The following is a 15,865-nucleotide window of genomic DNA, read 5'->3' as shown; positions in this document are numbered from 1 at the left end:
ACCCTTCCCACTTGCTTTCCAACCTGGTATCTCTTGGCCCTCTGCCATTCTGTGACTTTGTCAAGTGGGATCTGGCTTTATTCCTCTCCATGGTCAGTCTATAGCAGAAAGCCAGTCACCTTAATTATATTCTAATTAGCACTTGGGGCCTGCCTTCCACAACCATTTTGCCAATTTCTAATTCCTATCAACTGAACCATCATTCCATATTCTTATGTGCCCAAGCTACCAAGTGCAATGAGAGAAAACACTGTTAAACAGGCTGACTAGCGTCATGAAAGTAATTCTGAGCTCTGCCGAGTAATCTTTAATTTTACTTACTACTCCCACTTGACTCTTCTTTTTTTACTTTACCTAACAGCTGTTCCAAATCTGTGTTCAAACCCTCTCTCTCTTCAGCTGTTTTTTCCTCTCAGTAAATGACCTAAGTCTTCCTTCAGAGAAAAGAGAAATAAACTGGCAAGGACTTCCTCAGGCTTCCTCCTATCTGTATCTGAATATATTTTTATCCTTCCCTCCTGTCTCAGATAAAGAAGTAGCTCATTTGTTTCCATCCTCCTCCCTCACAATATTACCTTCTTTTGCATAATGTTCCATCAATGACTCCCTTCCTTCTATTCTTCTCGTTCTCCTTTACTCATTCCTTACGTTTAAAATCTTTTGCAAATCACTCCCACACACACATTCTATGAAAAAAATATATTCTTAGCATCACATCCTCCTGAGATTACCATGTTAAACTCTTATTCTCCTCACGCAAAAGAAAATAATATTTGTGACCATATTCTCACTACCAAACATTTCTGTCTCAAGGATAGCCCAAAGTCACTAACTCTACTTCCTTTCATTCTAGAAACTAATTCACATTGCTCTTCTTTACCAACAATCTACCTGTAACTACCAGTGCACTTCAGTTTGTTAGGTTTGAAGTCCTCTTAAATCTCATCCTTTGGAAGCCCCCCCCCAACACTGCCACATCACTGCCTCCAATTTATAAAGCTCTTCTCTTGATTTCTGTGCTAACATTTGCTGCTGCTTCATTTCCTACCATTTTACCGTGTCTTTCCCTATATCTTCCTCAAATTTAAGTGACAATTTCCAAGTGACAATTTCTGACCCTGTCTTCCCCTCTCTTCCCATTCTATTTTCTTTCTGGATGATATCATTCTCTCCTATAACTTTAACTACTACTCATTTATTGATGACTCTTGAGACTTACCTCCGATTCATAATTTCCAACTATCTACAGGACATATCCCCCTGCTTCATTAGGATATAAATTCAGTATCTGAAGTGGAAATCCTCTCCTGAAGTTCATACTACAAACCAACAATAGAAGTTTCAAAAACAGGGGCGTCTAGTTGGCTCAGTCGTTAAGTGTCTGCCTTCAGCTCAGGTCATGATCCCAGGGTTCTGGGATGGAGCCCCACATCGGGCTCCCTGCTCGGTGGGAAGCCTGCTTCTCCCTCTGCCCCTGCTTATGTTTCCTCTCTCACTGTGTCTCTGTCAAATAAATAAATAAAATCTTAAAAAAAAAAAAAGAATTCTCAAAAACATCTTGCTCCTCCTTTACCAGCCTCCCTCACCAATCCTTCAACTCCTGTATTTCTTCCAAGTTCAGTCAATTTCACCACTGTTAGGTCTAGTCTCTCCTCTCTATTCTCACTGCCAGCATCTAGTAGGTATATCCAATAGAGAAATGGATAAACACTCCACTGGGACAACTAACAGGATTAGAGCGTCTTAAGTCCACTGTCCTTACTTTGGACAGCAAACAATAATATCCAGAGAATTCTAGTAAACCTTTCCTGAGATTGTAAAAGTTGTTTTGAGGTATCTGGTTTAGTAAAGCCACATTTGTTATGTGATACTAAGAAAGTATCACATTAATTTATAGGCATTCACTAATTCTAATGGTATATTAGTGGGTTAGATATATAACTAATATAGTTCAAGGTAGTAACACTTAGCTAATGCGGACCACCTTTCAAAAAAATCCATTTATATCAAGTGACACCCTTGGTATAGAAAATCTAAAACATTTAAAGATTAAACTTGAAATGTCCAAAGAGATGATATAGTTCAAAATTCTGACCTTACAGATTTAAGTCCTACTACACCCAGGCAAGTCAACTCATTTGCCTAAGATCAAACAGCTAGTCACAGAGAAACTAACAATCAGTTAAAATAAAGCAGTGCCTCATTTGAATAAATGCAATTTCTCTTTAATTTGGACATTAAAAAATTATGGTATTTATAACAAAGCTAAAGAGGCTTTGTTCCTTTGAATACACACACGTTTTACTTTTCCTATAAAGCAAATTTTTAAAAATCTTTAGAAAAAAACTAGCCTAAATATAGATTAAGAGAGCTACAATATATCCAGTTTATATGGAGAAAAAATCGATAACTTGTGTTTGACTACAAACAACTATTGGAGTATATACTTCATTCAACTTAGAAGTCTTAGTCAAATGACTAAAACTTATTTTTTTCTAAACTCCAATGAAGAAAAAATTGCATTATATCTGTTTGATTATCTAGCCCCTTTTTCTTCAATGTGCATTCTGAGGAAAGCACTTAAGTCAAATACAGTATTTTTTCCCTTTGCACTCGGTAAGAAACTTCATATTTAAAGCCAATCATCACTCTTGGTTCTGTATCAAGTTGACTATTTAAAAGATTCCCATGGAAACACAAGAATATAAGATCTCCAACAGAGAAAAAGTTCTAAGTTAATGTGTATTAATTAAAGAAGAACATGGAACAAAGTAACAACTAATACACGATTCAACTTATTCCTAGAGAATGTTATCTTGATCAAGACAAAATAAAGACTATCTGACATGACCATGCATTTTATCAAGAGTACAATCTTAGCTCAAGAGTTTAAGAATGAGGAAGTGGCTAACTTGGCCCTCAATGCCAGACTCTCTTCATCACATGCTTTTAGGGACGTGAACAGTTTGTCTACAGCACTACTTCTCAAAGTGGGATCCCCAGATCAAGCATCAGCATCTCCCGGAACCCTGCCAGTAATGCAAATTCTTAAGACCAAACTCAGGCCTACTAAATCAGAAATGCCACGAGTGGGACCCAGCATTTGTATTTTAACAAGTTTTCGAGGGTACTCTGATGCAGGTTTTACTCAGTTAAGACACCTTTATCTTTCTAAGTAACGATGATGTGCCAGACACTATGTCAAGGCTTCACATCATCATCTTCAGCAGCACAACCACAACACCAACAACAGTTGTTAACATTGACGATTTACTCTACGCTAAGCACTTTATAATCCTCATTTAATTCTCACAATAACACTATAAAGGAGATACTACTTTTTAAAAATTTATTTTAATTCCAGTATAGCTAACATAGAGTGTTATATTAGTTTCAGGAGACACTGTTCTTATTCTCTTATAAATTTTTCTTAAAAAATGGTATCTTGCTTAAATTAAAAATGAAACAAAACAAAAAGAACTAGTAAGAGTTACAGCCCATATTCAAAACCAGGCTCTAAAGCCTATATTAGTGCCACTGTTGTAGGACATCGTCATTATCATTCTTACTTCCTCCAACAATCCCATAGCCTAAGTAATGTAATCCCCACAGTACAGATGTATAAAGAGAGTTGGTTAAGCCATTTCCCCAAGACCAAATAGTGATAAAAAATAATTTATATCTAAGTCTGTTTGAAAACCCATACTCTTAACCGGTCTGTTACCCTCCTAAATAAAAACAAAAGCTATGACTGACTGAATGCCTACTGGTATCAATTATTCTATTAAACCTCTTGATGCCCTTGCTGAATTCCTTAGTAATACGCTATACTTCAGGCAGAGGGTTAATTTAGCAGATTGGGTTAAACCAAGGAGAATCAAGCTCTGCTCTCTAGCAGAGTACAATCAGAGTGGTCAGCAGTCATACATTACAAACTGAAACAGAAATATTAATGACATCTGTAAGGAACTGTCACAAAAGGGGAAGGGGAGGAAACAAATGAAAATAAATGTATTTTTTAACTATTACTCTTGGCTTCTGTACATTAAATTAGCATTCAGACTTCAATGCTTTGAAAAGATACCTTAGGGTCAGTATATTTTGGCTCTCAGATACTGCTGAACTTAGGATATTTTTTTATTCCTTATATTTAACAGTATTTTCCATATATAAACATCTTGGATATATTCTTTTGATGAAAGTCAAGACTTAAAGACATCCCTTCCACCAAAGAGGAGCAGGGATCTTACCGGCGACATGTTCACAGTTAATTAAACAAAAACAAGTTATGATCAGAGAAACAGGAACTAAGTACAATGGACAAATGCGATCCATTGTAATTTTATCAGAGTCCTTTCCATATTCTCTATAGCATGTGCTACAACATCCTCTTAAAACGCTGGACTCATTCACCTGAAGAATGAGCGGTCCAAACATGCACTGGTACTAAATTTTACATATGTTTTTATGAAAAGTATCACCACGCTACTATAGCACTTAGATAGCGTCAAGGGAAGTTTCAAAAATGATCATGTTATTCCGGGTCACTTCAAGTGTGGAGGAAGCGTAATGGAGATTTGGCTTCGATCCAGAGTATACCTTTAGTCTATGAGGAAATACATACTTTACACATATTTAACAGAGCTCTCCTTTCCTTTAAAAAAACAAAACCAGAAAAAACCCCCAAAACTCTGTATACCAGGAGGGGTTACCAAATAGAGATGGGTGCCACAGGTGAGGAGGAAGGTAAAGAGCAAACAGTGTTCAAAAATGGCTTGTCACTAAATTCCCAGGCAATTCCTGTTCACTTTCTCAAGTACTGTTATGGAACTCTGCTACTATACTGTCATTCCAGAGAAACATTTGTAATACCTGATTCCTCCTTTTCATATAAGCCTGCAGCACACTTCAAATGCTATAGAGAACCCAGCACAAAGCTGAACCCTGTCCTTAAGACTCAAACTGAAATAAAAATTTTTAGAAAAGCCTATTAAAAAGCAGAATCATACAATGTGTATTAAAACCTTTGTAAAAGCACTGAAATATAAGTATTTATTGAACTTTACTTAGAGATCTAATTTCCAACTAAAGAAAGATTATGATGGGCAAGTCACAGTTATTTAGTCAATTGTTAAAGGAAAAAGCAGTATGTGTATGAAATCTATAACATTTGGGTCTTGGTGTTAAGTGTAAAGAAAGCTGTTCCAACTGTCAGATTTAAGTATACTTAAAATCAAGTATAACAGACTACTATTTTTTTCCCATATATTTGATGTTTTGACATCTTAAAAAAATAAAAACTTCCCGGCTACCCAATTCTTAGAAGGGGGTGAATAGGAAAATGCCTTTGATATGCAAACTAACCAATCTAGACCTGTACCTCCCTCATCTGACCCACTGCACCCCAGGATGCAATATTCTTCTGCCTTTGTCATCCCAGGGCCAGCTACCAGGAAACAAGGGACTACCCTTATGAGTTTAGAGGCTACAGAAATCATTCAACCAGCCAAATTCTAAACTGTCTACCCTGCTCTGCCATTCCTGAGGAAACCTGAATACAGCTTTAGCCTCAGCATTTCCTATACTCCTGCATTCTGCCTCCTGACCACCATGAGCTTCTCTAAGTGGCCCTCAGATGTGTGCTATGTATGCCTCCTGTTACTAGAACCTGTGAGTATAATAAACTCTTATTTCCCTGAGCCTCTCCTCTGTCTCCTCTTGTGACTGACCATTACAGAATACAAAATAGGCCAATCTATGCTCTTACATATGATTGTTTTTAAGTTGTAGGCACATCAAATAAGCTAAGTTGTAATTACTGAACAGATTTCCCCCCAGATTCTTGCAGACCTTGGCATATAGGAAAGAAACCTTTCTCCACTAGTATAGATTAACTGAAGGGTGCATTTCTATGTCCACCTTGGAAACCACTTTAATTTTGCCATTATCTTCCTAAATTTAACCCTGGCACAAAGGATACCATCTGAAATGAACAAGGCTCAAAAATAAGAACAGAAATTAAATACCCACCTGTGAAGGTGTACTGGTAAGTTCCATCTTTTCCTGTGATTTCTCCTTTGCTAGTCGAGCAGCTTCTTTAAATTCCTGAAACTTTTCTGCAAACTGAACGTATAAAGACTATATACATTAACCAAATAAAATAAATATAGGTCTCAATGCCCACTTTTACCTTGGTTTTCTTTCATTTTCTGAATTACTGACTCTTACACAAGCAACCTAGCCCCCAAATCAATTACAAGTGCAATATGAAAATGAAGGTTAAAGAAAGCTAATACCAAACACTTGTTTGTACACTATCACACTATCTACTACTCGGACTTACTGCATCGAAAAACATCACAATGTAATTAAGTTAGAACTGGGTATCAGCAAGCTTACCTATGTCCTTTCTTGGTTGTTCAGATATACTTTATTAAGACCAAGGGGCAGACTATAGGATATGAGTGGAATCAGGAAGGATTAATATACTTGGCTTATAATGGAGAAAACTGAATCTTTTAGGTATTTACTCATAAACATCTCAGTATTGAGAGCTTGGCTTTTAACTTTTACTAGAATATAAACTCCTGTATTATGTAAGGCATTTTATTTTCAACAATACAAATAGCAACATATAATATTATCATTAAATGACATTACTAAAACTTCTTCTCCAAAGGTTCCTAAACAGCTAATGTACTGTGGCAGAGAGGAACAACATGATTCCATAAAGGTCTTTAACGTTGGAAAGAACAGCAAAAAACAAAAAGAATAAACAAAAAAAAAAAACCCAAAACAACTACAGTACATGAAATGCTAATTCTTATGAACTCATAGTAATCTAGAAATGTCAGGGCCACAAAGAGTATCTATTTTGGTTTTGGAAGCAGAAACTGGTCTACCACTATTCTCAGAAGGAGTAAGTTAAGGCTACAGAATAACCAAATTAAAAAAATAAAAAATCTCACATAACTTAAAACACCTGCTAGAATTGGTAATAAAAATCTGAAATTATAGTTCCCTCCTCAAATCCCCATAAGCCAACCCTGATTTCATTTCTCTTTTGGGAAAGAAAACTTTGGAAGGAGAGGTCATGATATTCTGGCCTGTGCTGGGGACTTAGAGGAAGGTCAAAATTAAAATTGTCATTACAGCTTTCCTTCTCAAACTTGTCCCCACCACCTAGAACTTGTAAATCAGGGAACTGAATCTATATTAGTATGCTTCTCCTTTTCAAAGTGAGGAGATACTCTGTGCAATTAATCTGAACATAAAGGTAAAAAGGTCTCATTCACACTGGTGTAAATGAAATAAAAACAAAACCATTATTAGTCTTCATGTAATTTGAAGTTTTTCTTACACTCATCAAGTATTCCAAAGTAGTTAATGTTTAAAATCCTTTCAAACTTCATAAAGGCTCACACTATTGCTAGTTTTTATCAACTCGGGTTTCCATGGTAACAAAATACAACTTAGTAAGCTCTCTAATAATCCAAGCATAGTTGCAATTTTCCTCATACATCAGCCTAGGACACCAAATATTTCTCTCAATGCTGCTACTGTCCCTTATTTTGAGAGACCTTTGTCTAGAATTGCCTTCAGAACTTACTCAAAACCCTTATAATGCTTTGATTCATTTGCAGTTCTTAATGATAAAATAAGCCAGACTAATTACATGCTTGCTTCATTTATGTGAAAAATTATAAACTCCTTGGGGTCGCCCATTGTCTACAACGCAGTAATACTGGTCTCTAACGTAGCTTGGAAAATAAATCATGATTTTGTCATCTTTCAACGAAAACATTCTGAAGAGACTGATCATATAAACCCTTGAAGACAAGTATAGTGAATAAATAAACTAGATTTCAAGAGCTAATGTCAATCCTCCTTCACAATACCAGGAATCACTACCAGTAAAGCTGGTCAAAAGTATATGTTAACTTTAAAGAGGAAAAATACAATTCTTAAAATAGAAAAACCACGCCCAGAAAAAAGATCAAATGAAAGAATACGGTATAATTGACAGGATTTAATAAACTATTACTTTACCACATTAGCTAGCTGACCAATATACCTCAAAGATGTGACAATAACTTAATTTGTAGCCCAAATTACTTAGACTCTAAAATCATTTTATCCAAGTTTGAGAAATTAATCCACAATTTAGCTCCTGTGTTGTTAGGAAGTTTAGCAACTGTAAGCTAATCATAGTTTTAACTTTTTTTGGCTATAGACTTTGACAATTCCAAAAGAAAGTTCCAAAAAGCTTCCACCTGAGTAATGGTAAAAGTATTAGAATAAATGTGTAATTTCCTAAGGGGATTTTTTACAGAGCGGCAATGTTCAGCTGGATGCCTGTGTCCTTGTTACACTGAAAAGACTTTGAATCTCTTACCTTTACTACAGCTCAAGAAAATGTATTTAGAGAATACAATGGGTGTTACAGAAACCAAATCAGATAACACCTGTTTTTAATCATCCTATTAGGGATGGACTTAGAATCATGAAGGCAAAAGTTAAAATATCCTTAAAAGTGGTCTCTAAACTATAATTTATAATCAAAAAGATAACAAAAACATTTGAAAACACCAGGGTTAAGGAATGTCTACAACCAAAACAAATGGAAACAAAGATTAATTACTAAGCTAACTATATGCTTGAGTCAATAAATACAAAAAAGGAACATGGTTTTTAAAAGAACTCATGTAAGAATCTGAATGATTTCTATAATGAATAGCTTACTATTTAATGTAAACATGAACTGTGTGTATCTTCCAGAGCCTGATGACCCTGAACTTGAACAACTGCAGTCCCCAAAAGGGACCAGATCCTGTGTATACCAAATTCTATGTAAAATGTGCCAAATGCAGTGTTATCCTTTTATGAAAGGCTTGAAAGAGAGAAGTTTAAAGCATAAATCTTTGGGTCCGGAGAGCACAAAAGTGAGTAATTCTCATCACCTTGATCATCTTCTAATCCTGGGACAGTTTCCTTTTCCTTACATACTTTCTGTGTGACACCCACAAGATTTCAAGACACTGGTGGTATGAACACTGCATGCTACTGCTCATAAGCAGGATAAAGGCTTTACCTGCAATATTTATCAGCCTGTTGATGTTCTGTATTTTACCAGCCTCTGGCCACAGTAATTCACTTGGTCATTATGTTCCAAGAATTCTTCATGTGTTTGTTAGGTCTCATACTGCACTATATCAGAGAGTTGGGAGTAATTCTCACCCAGATAAAGTACCATTTTTCCTAAACAAAGTAATTTAAACATGCCTACTATCATGTCAAAAAGCTGAAATCTTTATCACTATCAGCTTAAAAATTTCCATAGTTCAGAAGAGTTTGGTATTCACCTGCTTGCAGACCATGTCCACTAAGGGTGCTAATCCCTGAGTAAAGTCCATTCTGAACTGATAATCCCTAACTTCCCTGTTAAATGTCGCACAGACCATTTACCACATAAATACCTCTCTGTCAATGGTGACCGTGTTTAAGTGTACAATTAATTTTCCAATTGACAGTGGAATCCAATGATCTCTCACTTCTTGCTTTAAAGTCACTACAGATATTCTGAGAATATTAAACAAATTTCTCCTATATTTTATATTTTCAATTTGCTATTAAATATGTAAGACATCCAACTTGAAGATTTCCACCTGATTTTATGAGTTAACTTACTTTTGAAAGATGGTGCTCAGAGGAGAATCCCAGTCCATAAACAGTGTTTGCCCGGCTATCGGCCCACTGGCCAAACTTCTGAGATGTTTTAGTAAATGTCATGTTTGGGGTGATGGTGCTATTAATTATTGCCTGAAAAATAAAACAAGTATGAGTAACTAGCCAAAAACTAGCAAAAATTTAAACACAGGATGATTTAGTTCCATAAAAACTTAGGATTTCCAATGAGTCACAACATTAAATATACCAAGATAGCTATAGCAATAGTTTTTTTTAAATAAATCTTTTAAAATTAATTAATTAATTTTGCCAGAGAGAGAGAGAGAGAGAGAGAGGGAGAGAGAGAGAGAGTAGACAGGGAGAGAGGGAGAGGTAGGGAGGGGGCCCAAGGGAGAAGCAGACTCTCCGCCAGCCAATTAGGGAACCTGATGGAGAACTCAATCCCAGGACCTTGGGATTATGACCTGAGTTGAAGGCAGATGCTTAAATGACTTGAGCCACCCCAGCACCCTAGAAAGTTTTTAACATTATAAGTGACAGTGTAGAAATATGGTAACTAATTGAACTATAAATATGAGGGTACTCTACCAAAAGTTTCAACACTTTATAATCAAAATAAGTTTTCCGATGATGCAAAAAATTTTACAGAATTTTTAGCGTCGTCAGTTTCTTTCCTTTGAACATATAGGATCAGTATCTATTAACGCTGCTATTGATTCATTAAAAAAAAGAAATACACCAAGGCTCCATGTTCCCTGTGACAGGGGGGCCTGGGGGGCCAACTATCTGAGTAATAGTTCCTGGAAGCACGTAGGCTTTAATATAGTTGTTTCTTTAAAAGTAGGGCCCTACCCTTCAAAGAATCTTTCAAAAATGAATACATCAACAAAACAAATTTTCTATTTGTATGCTAATTTTCTAAAATCCATAATCAAAAGTTTTCTTAAAGCTGACTTATTTAAATATATTATGACACAGTAAAGACTTTCAATCATTTAGTACTTTTTCCTTTACTCAAGGGAAAAACAAACCCCTAAATATATACTTTACTTCTCATAAAGTGGTAGATATTCATGAGACAGAGAATCACTATCATTTTTGTTGAACACATAGTTTCCTAGAAAACTAGTATTTTAGTGTGTTATTAAATATTAATTTTGGTGATCTCTATAATAAATTCCAACTATTATTGTAACATACTAACTGAAGTATATTCCCTCTGCCAGAATTGCAAAAGTACAGAACCAGTCTTAGTTTAGTTGAATGCCCTCCAAAACCAAGATTACAAAGAGATTCCAGTAATAATAATAAAGTTACCAAATTCATAAGCAGTCCTTTGGTGAACTACTAAGTGTAGAATGAAAATCAAGCATTTTTAGAACAAAGCTAAAGCTACAGACCACGTGAACAATATGAATATAAATATTCATGAGCTATGCACATACTGATGAAGTTGCAGTCATGAATGTATGACCCTTGTCCTACTAAAGAAGACAGTGAAAGAAAGAGTGGTCCCTTGCTTTCTGTCACAAACAGCAGATGTGTTAGCTGCTGTTCTATGAGAGCCCTTACCCTTGATTAAGCATTTTTACCTCTGACAAAATTTATATACTCATACCTCCTTTCTCTTCAGTTCAAAAGCTCCTTTTCCTAGCGTGTCATTTTAGGACTATGTGAAATGTGGCTAATAAGTGCTCTAACTTGCAGGGTGTCATGAAATGAAAGACTAAATGGAAAAGAATATATTAACAAATGGTAAGAAATGGAATAACAAAAGGTAAGGAATTTGGTTATGGAATCATTTGGTTAGCTTTTGGTCAGCTTTTTAAACTGAGTACCTATTAAATGCCTAGCACAATCCTAGAAACTTGAAATATAACAAATAGCTGCCACGTTTAAAGGTGGATTACAGTCTAAGGCAAGAAGAGCTGGTCAATGAACAAATAAATAAGTAGCTTACTAATTTAATTTCTGAGTGGTTAAGTGCTGTGAAGCCCCCAAGAACAGCATGTGATAGAGTCGGAGAGCCTCAAAGGCAAAGACTGGCAGGGACTATATTAGATTTGGTGGTCCTCAAGTGTTCCCTGATGAGGGTGTTTTTGAGCTGGAATTGGAGTGTTTTCAAAGACAGAAAGGCATTTTACATGTGATCCCAGTAACTCTCAATATGTGAGGTAGCGAGAGGTTTCTACAGGCATGGAAGAAAACAGATGCCTATAAAACCCAGCTGCTACTGTCATAGATTTCCGTTTTAGCTATGTCAAGTGAACTTCCTTATGCTTTTAAGAGTTCCATTTTCACCCACATTTTGAACCTCTCACCTCCACTTGTCCTGGGATTACTTGTACAGAGATTCTTTAATCACTGCAGAAAAACTTTAAAATGATAGATGACCCCACCCTTTAAAAAAATTATTCATTAGAATTCTTTGACTAGAATGCTTTGAACTGTTTGAATATGAATCCACTCAGAAGAAAAATCTTAGTTCTTTAAAATAAATTTGTCTCTCAATCCCAGAGTTCCTGTCTTTTCAAGGAAAAGAGGTAAAAATGCTGTGTCATTACAGATCATGGAGGGCCCTTATTCTGGCCCTCAGCCATGCTGATGTCTCCGCAGCTTGATTAGAAAACCTTTAAGCAAATGTTACATGCACAGTAAGGGCACTAAATGAGAACAAATAGACATTTTCTAATCAGGGGCACCTAAGGGCTGTCCAACTCATCATGCAGTACAGAAATAGAAGTGGGGGTGGGGGCAGAAAAACACTGAAACCACAAGTAAACCACTACTGCTTATCAAAAAACAACTACTCCAGCAGGGACTGCAGTAGCTACCAGCATCAGTTTTAAAAAAGTAACGAGAAAGCCTAAGTGCCACAGAGGGTAGATTTTGTTAAAATAAACAAAACAAAAACCTGTCCACAAGAGTTATTTAAGAGTCTAATGATTACAAGCTGCAAAGTATATTCAAAAACGGAAATGCCAGCAGCAATAGTTTCTTTTGCTTGAAAACGAAGAACACATGAGAGTTACTTAATCACATGGGACAAGGGAATTCTTCAGTTGAATTTATTCCATTTAAGTCTCCCGTCTAATAAAACGATGTCTTTTCTGTGGTTTGGGCCAAGAGGTAAACACAGATTGTAGAGAACTGAAAGTTCTACTCAGGGAAAAGAAATAAATTATTATTCTAGTGTCTGAGATCATAACAATTAAAATCAGATGATCTCATTCAACAGTTAAAAAACATGACGGAATTCTTCTTCATTAAAGAAGTTTTATAGGGGCACTTGGGTGCAGTCAGTTAAGGGTCTGCCTTTGACTCAGGTCATGATCCCACGGTCCTGGGATCAAGTCCTGCATCAGGCTCCCTACTCAGTGGGGAGCCTGCTTCTCCATCTGCCTCTGCCCATCCCCCTCATGCTCTTTCTCTCTCTCAAATAAGTAAATAAATCTTAAAAAATTTTTACAGAAATTAACTATTAATATTTCTCAAGTCTTTAAACCCTCCAAGTAAAAATGAAAGAGAATCAATTTTTTAAAAGATTTATTTATTTGAGAGAGAAAGATAGAGATAGAGAAAGTGGGGTGAGCAGCAGAGGCGGAGGAAGAGAATCCTCAAACACACTCCCCACAGAGCAGGGAGCCCGCTGCAAGGCTCAATCCCGGGACCCATGAGATCTTGACCTGAGCCAAAATCAAGAGTTGGCCGCTCAACCAACTGAGCCACCCAGGTGCCCTGAGAATCAATTATTCTAAAAAATACACATTAGTCACTTAAGTACAAATAAGGTGCAAACAGCCCTTGGAGTTCTGTCATCTAGTTAAGGAGATAATGAGTAAGCGCATGAAAAACTGAACTCAAAGTTGAACATCAAATTATCTTTTGTTCCCCAAAACTACTAGACGATACATAACCAATAGCTTAAAAATAGTAATAATAACAAAAAGAGTCAGTTTTTGCATACTGATTACTATGCACCCTTTTAGTGCTTTTGCCCAAGTTTATTTATTTAATCCTTAAACAATCCTGTGGTGTAATGATGTAGGTATTTTTATTAGTTCCTTTTTACAGACGAGGAAATGGAGGTGTGAAGACATTAAGTATCTTGTTCTAGTCACATGGCTAGTCAGCAGTAGAGTAAAAATTCAAACCAGACAGTCTGTGTCTCACAGTCTGTGCTTTCCACCCCCCTCCACAGTCTGTGCTCTTAAACCTAACACTGAACTGTTATAATTCCTGGGAGGTGAAAGGTCTCATGGCTTCAAAAAAGCTTAAAGGAAAAGAATGGAGCCCTCATCTTTCTACATACACTATATCTAGAATCTGATGTCTGGTATTTCTGTGTCTTTCTGTGCTATTCAAAATTCACTGAGGAAAAAAAGGAATTTCCCCCCTTTGAAAGAAAGGCATACTAACTACAAGACACAGATCAAAGCACTCTGAAGATATTAACTCATTTAAACCTTACTAACACAACTGAGGTGAGAACAATGAGGCTCAGAGAAATAATTTGCCCCAAATCAAACACTTAGTAGATGGTAGAGGTGAGATATGAAACCCAGCAGCCTATGTTCTTAAACATGATACCATCTGCCTCTCCTAAAAATAAAAACTTAGGTCTGGTCCATATACTTCTCTTCAGAATAAGGGATGTTAGCTTTAATGGTGGCAGTGACCAGACTTCAAACCATTTAGAGATTGTGAATTGCCTACTGATCTACAGAAGTGTATCTGAAAAGAATTCTAGTTCCTCACCAGACTGTATGCGCCAAAAGAGCAGAAAGTGTGTCCATTCTGTTTGCTATTCAATTTATAGCACCTCACATAATGCCTGACATGTAATAGATATGCAATTAATATTTATCAAAAAAACAAACTTAAAATGTGTAGAATATTTTGGTATGTAAATCAGAATATGGTGGTCAATCCAAGTAACTTAGTAGACAAAAAAATGTTTCTACCTTAAAAATGATCAACTTTGGTTTTTTAAAGTCTTTAAAACTCAAAAGGAAATATTGTATTTTAATAAAGACAAAAATCCTCTAAATGAAACAGAAAATGCTCTACTGCATAGAACAGCAAGATTATTTAAAGCAAATGTAACTTACCTTTGAGCCATCTAAACTGATTATCCTGTACACATTTCTTGTGCTGTCATAGAAATAAGACACAGTAACTGCGTGCTTGCTGGTGGGTACCCAGTTCTTCTTTGTGTTTGGGTCAATCTGGAAGACATGAGCTCGAGTGCTGAAGATGGGTTGTTCCCTATTGGGCAAAAAATAAAATGACAGATTGAGAGCAGACAATTTTATTCCACTGGACAACAAAACACGAAAACTGTGAGGATGACTCCACTTAAGTCAAAACTCCCACAATGCCACAAAATAAGAGAAACACTGTTTCAAATCTGGAATATTCTAAGTTTTCAATCATAAGCTTCCTTAAAACAATTACAATCCATCCTCATTATTTGTAGACTCTGTATTCGCAAATCTTCCTACTCACTAAAATGTATTTGTAACTCCAAAATCAGTATCTGAGGTACCTTCTTAGTCTTTTGCAATGGAAAGATACGAACCACCTGACATGCCTGTTGCCATCTGAGGCTGATCAAGGAAACACTTAGCTTTTCTTGTTTCAGCGCTCATACTGTAAACAAGGGTTGTTTTGTGATTTATTTAGCACCATGTATTTCACATTACTGTGCTTTTCGTTGGTGCTTTCTCTGTTTAAAACAACACCCAAGCATTGTGCTGTGTCTGTTCTTAGGTGTGAGAAGGCTGTGATTTGTCGTATCGAGAGAATATGTTATATGAGCTTTGCTCAGGCATGAATTATAGAGCTGTTGGCCATGAGTTCAATGGTAATGAATCAATAATACATATTAAATATGGTGTCTTAAAACACAAACACACATAAAACAAGGCTATGTATTGACTGATGAAAATATGACCAGAGGCCTGTAGGAACCTAACCCCATATGTCATCTGGAAGCAATCATTCAATATTTGACAACTGAGTGCTTGTGGTGCCTTCAGAGGACACAATTACTGCAAATGAGAATGGACTACATCCTGTTAAAACACAAGAATTTTATATTAGACCCTCACTAGGTTAAAAATTTTTACCCATCGAAAACATTATTCTGGTAATATGTAAATAACTTACCGAGAAA

At 36.1% G+C, this 15,865-nt stretch overlaps 1 protein-coding gene across 1 annotated transcript in view; it reads right to left on the bottom strand.

The window, feature by feature from the left end:
- The window catches only part of HOMER1 (homer scaffold protein 1), a 132,034-nt gene that overhangs the window by 66,670 nt on the left and 49,499 nt on the right, over positions 1 to 15,865 (bottom strand). The window contains exons 2-4 of the mRNA XM_032847808.1: positions 14,799 to 14,955; positions 9,688 to 9,819; positions 6,031 to 6,123 (exon numbers count right to left, since the gene is read on the bottom strand). Of these exons, the coding sequence (XP_032703699.1) occupies positions 6,031 to 6,123; positions 9,688 to 9,819; positions 14,799 to 14,955 (382 nt within the window). The remainder of the gene's footprint in view (positions 1 to 6,030; positions 6,124 to 9,687; positions 9,820 to 14,798; positions 14,956 to 15,865) is intronic.

Source organism: Lontra canadensis, unplaced genomic scaffold (assembly GCF_010015895.1).
Source record: "Lontra canadensis isolate GAN:19392208 unplaced genomic scaffold, GSC_riverotter_1.0 scaffold4, whole genome shotgun sequence".
NCBI classification, from domain to species: Eukaryota; Metazoa; Chordata; class Mammalia; order Carnivora; family Mustelidae; genus Lontra; species Lontra canadensis.
The sequence above is the reverse complement of the archived record's forward strand: the minus strand, read 5'-3'. Positions and strand labels throughout refer to the sequence as shown.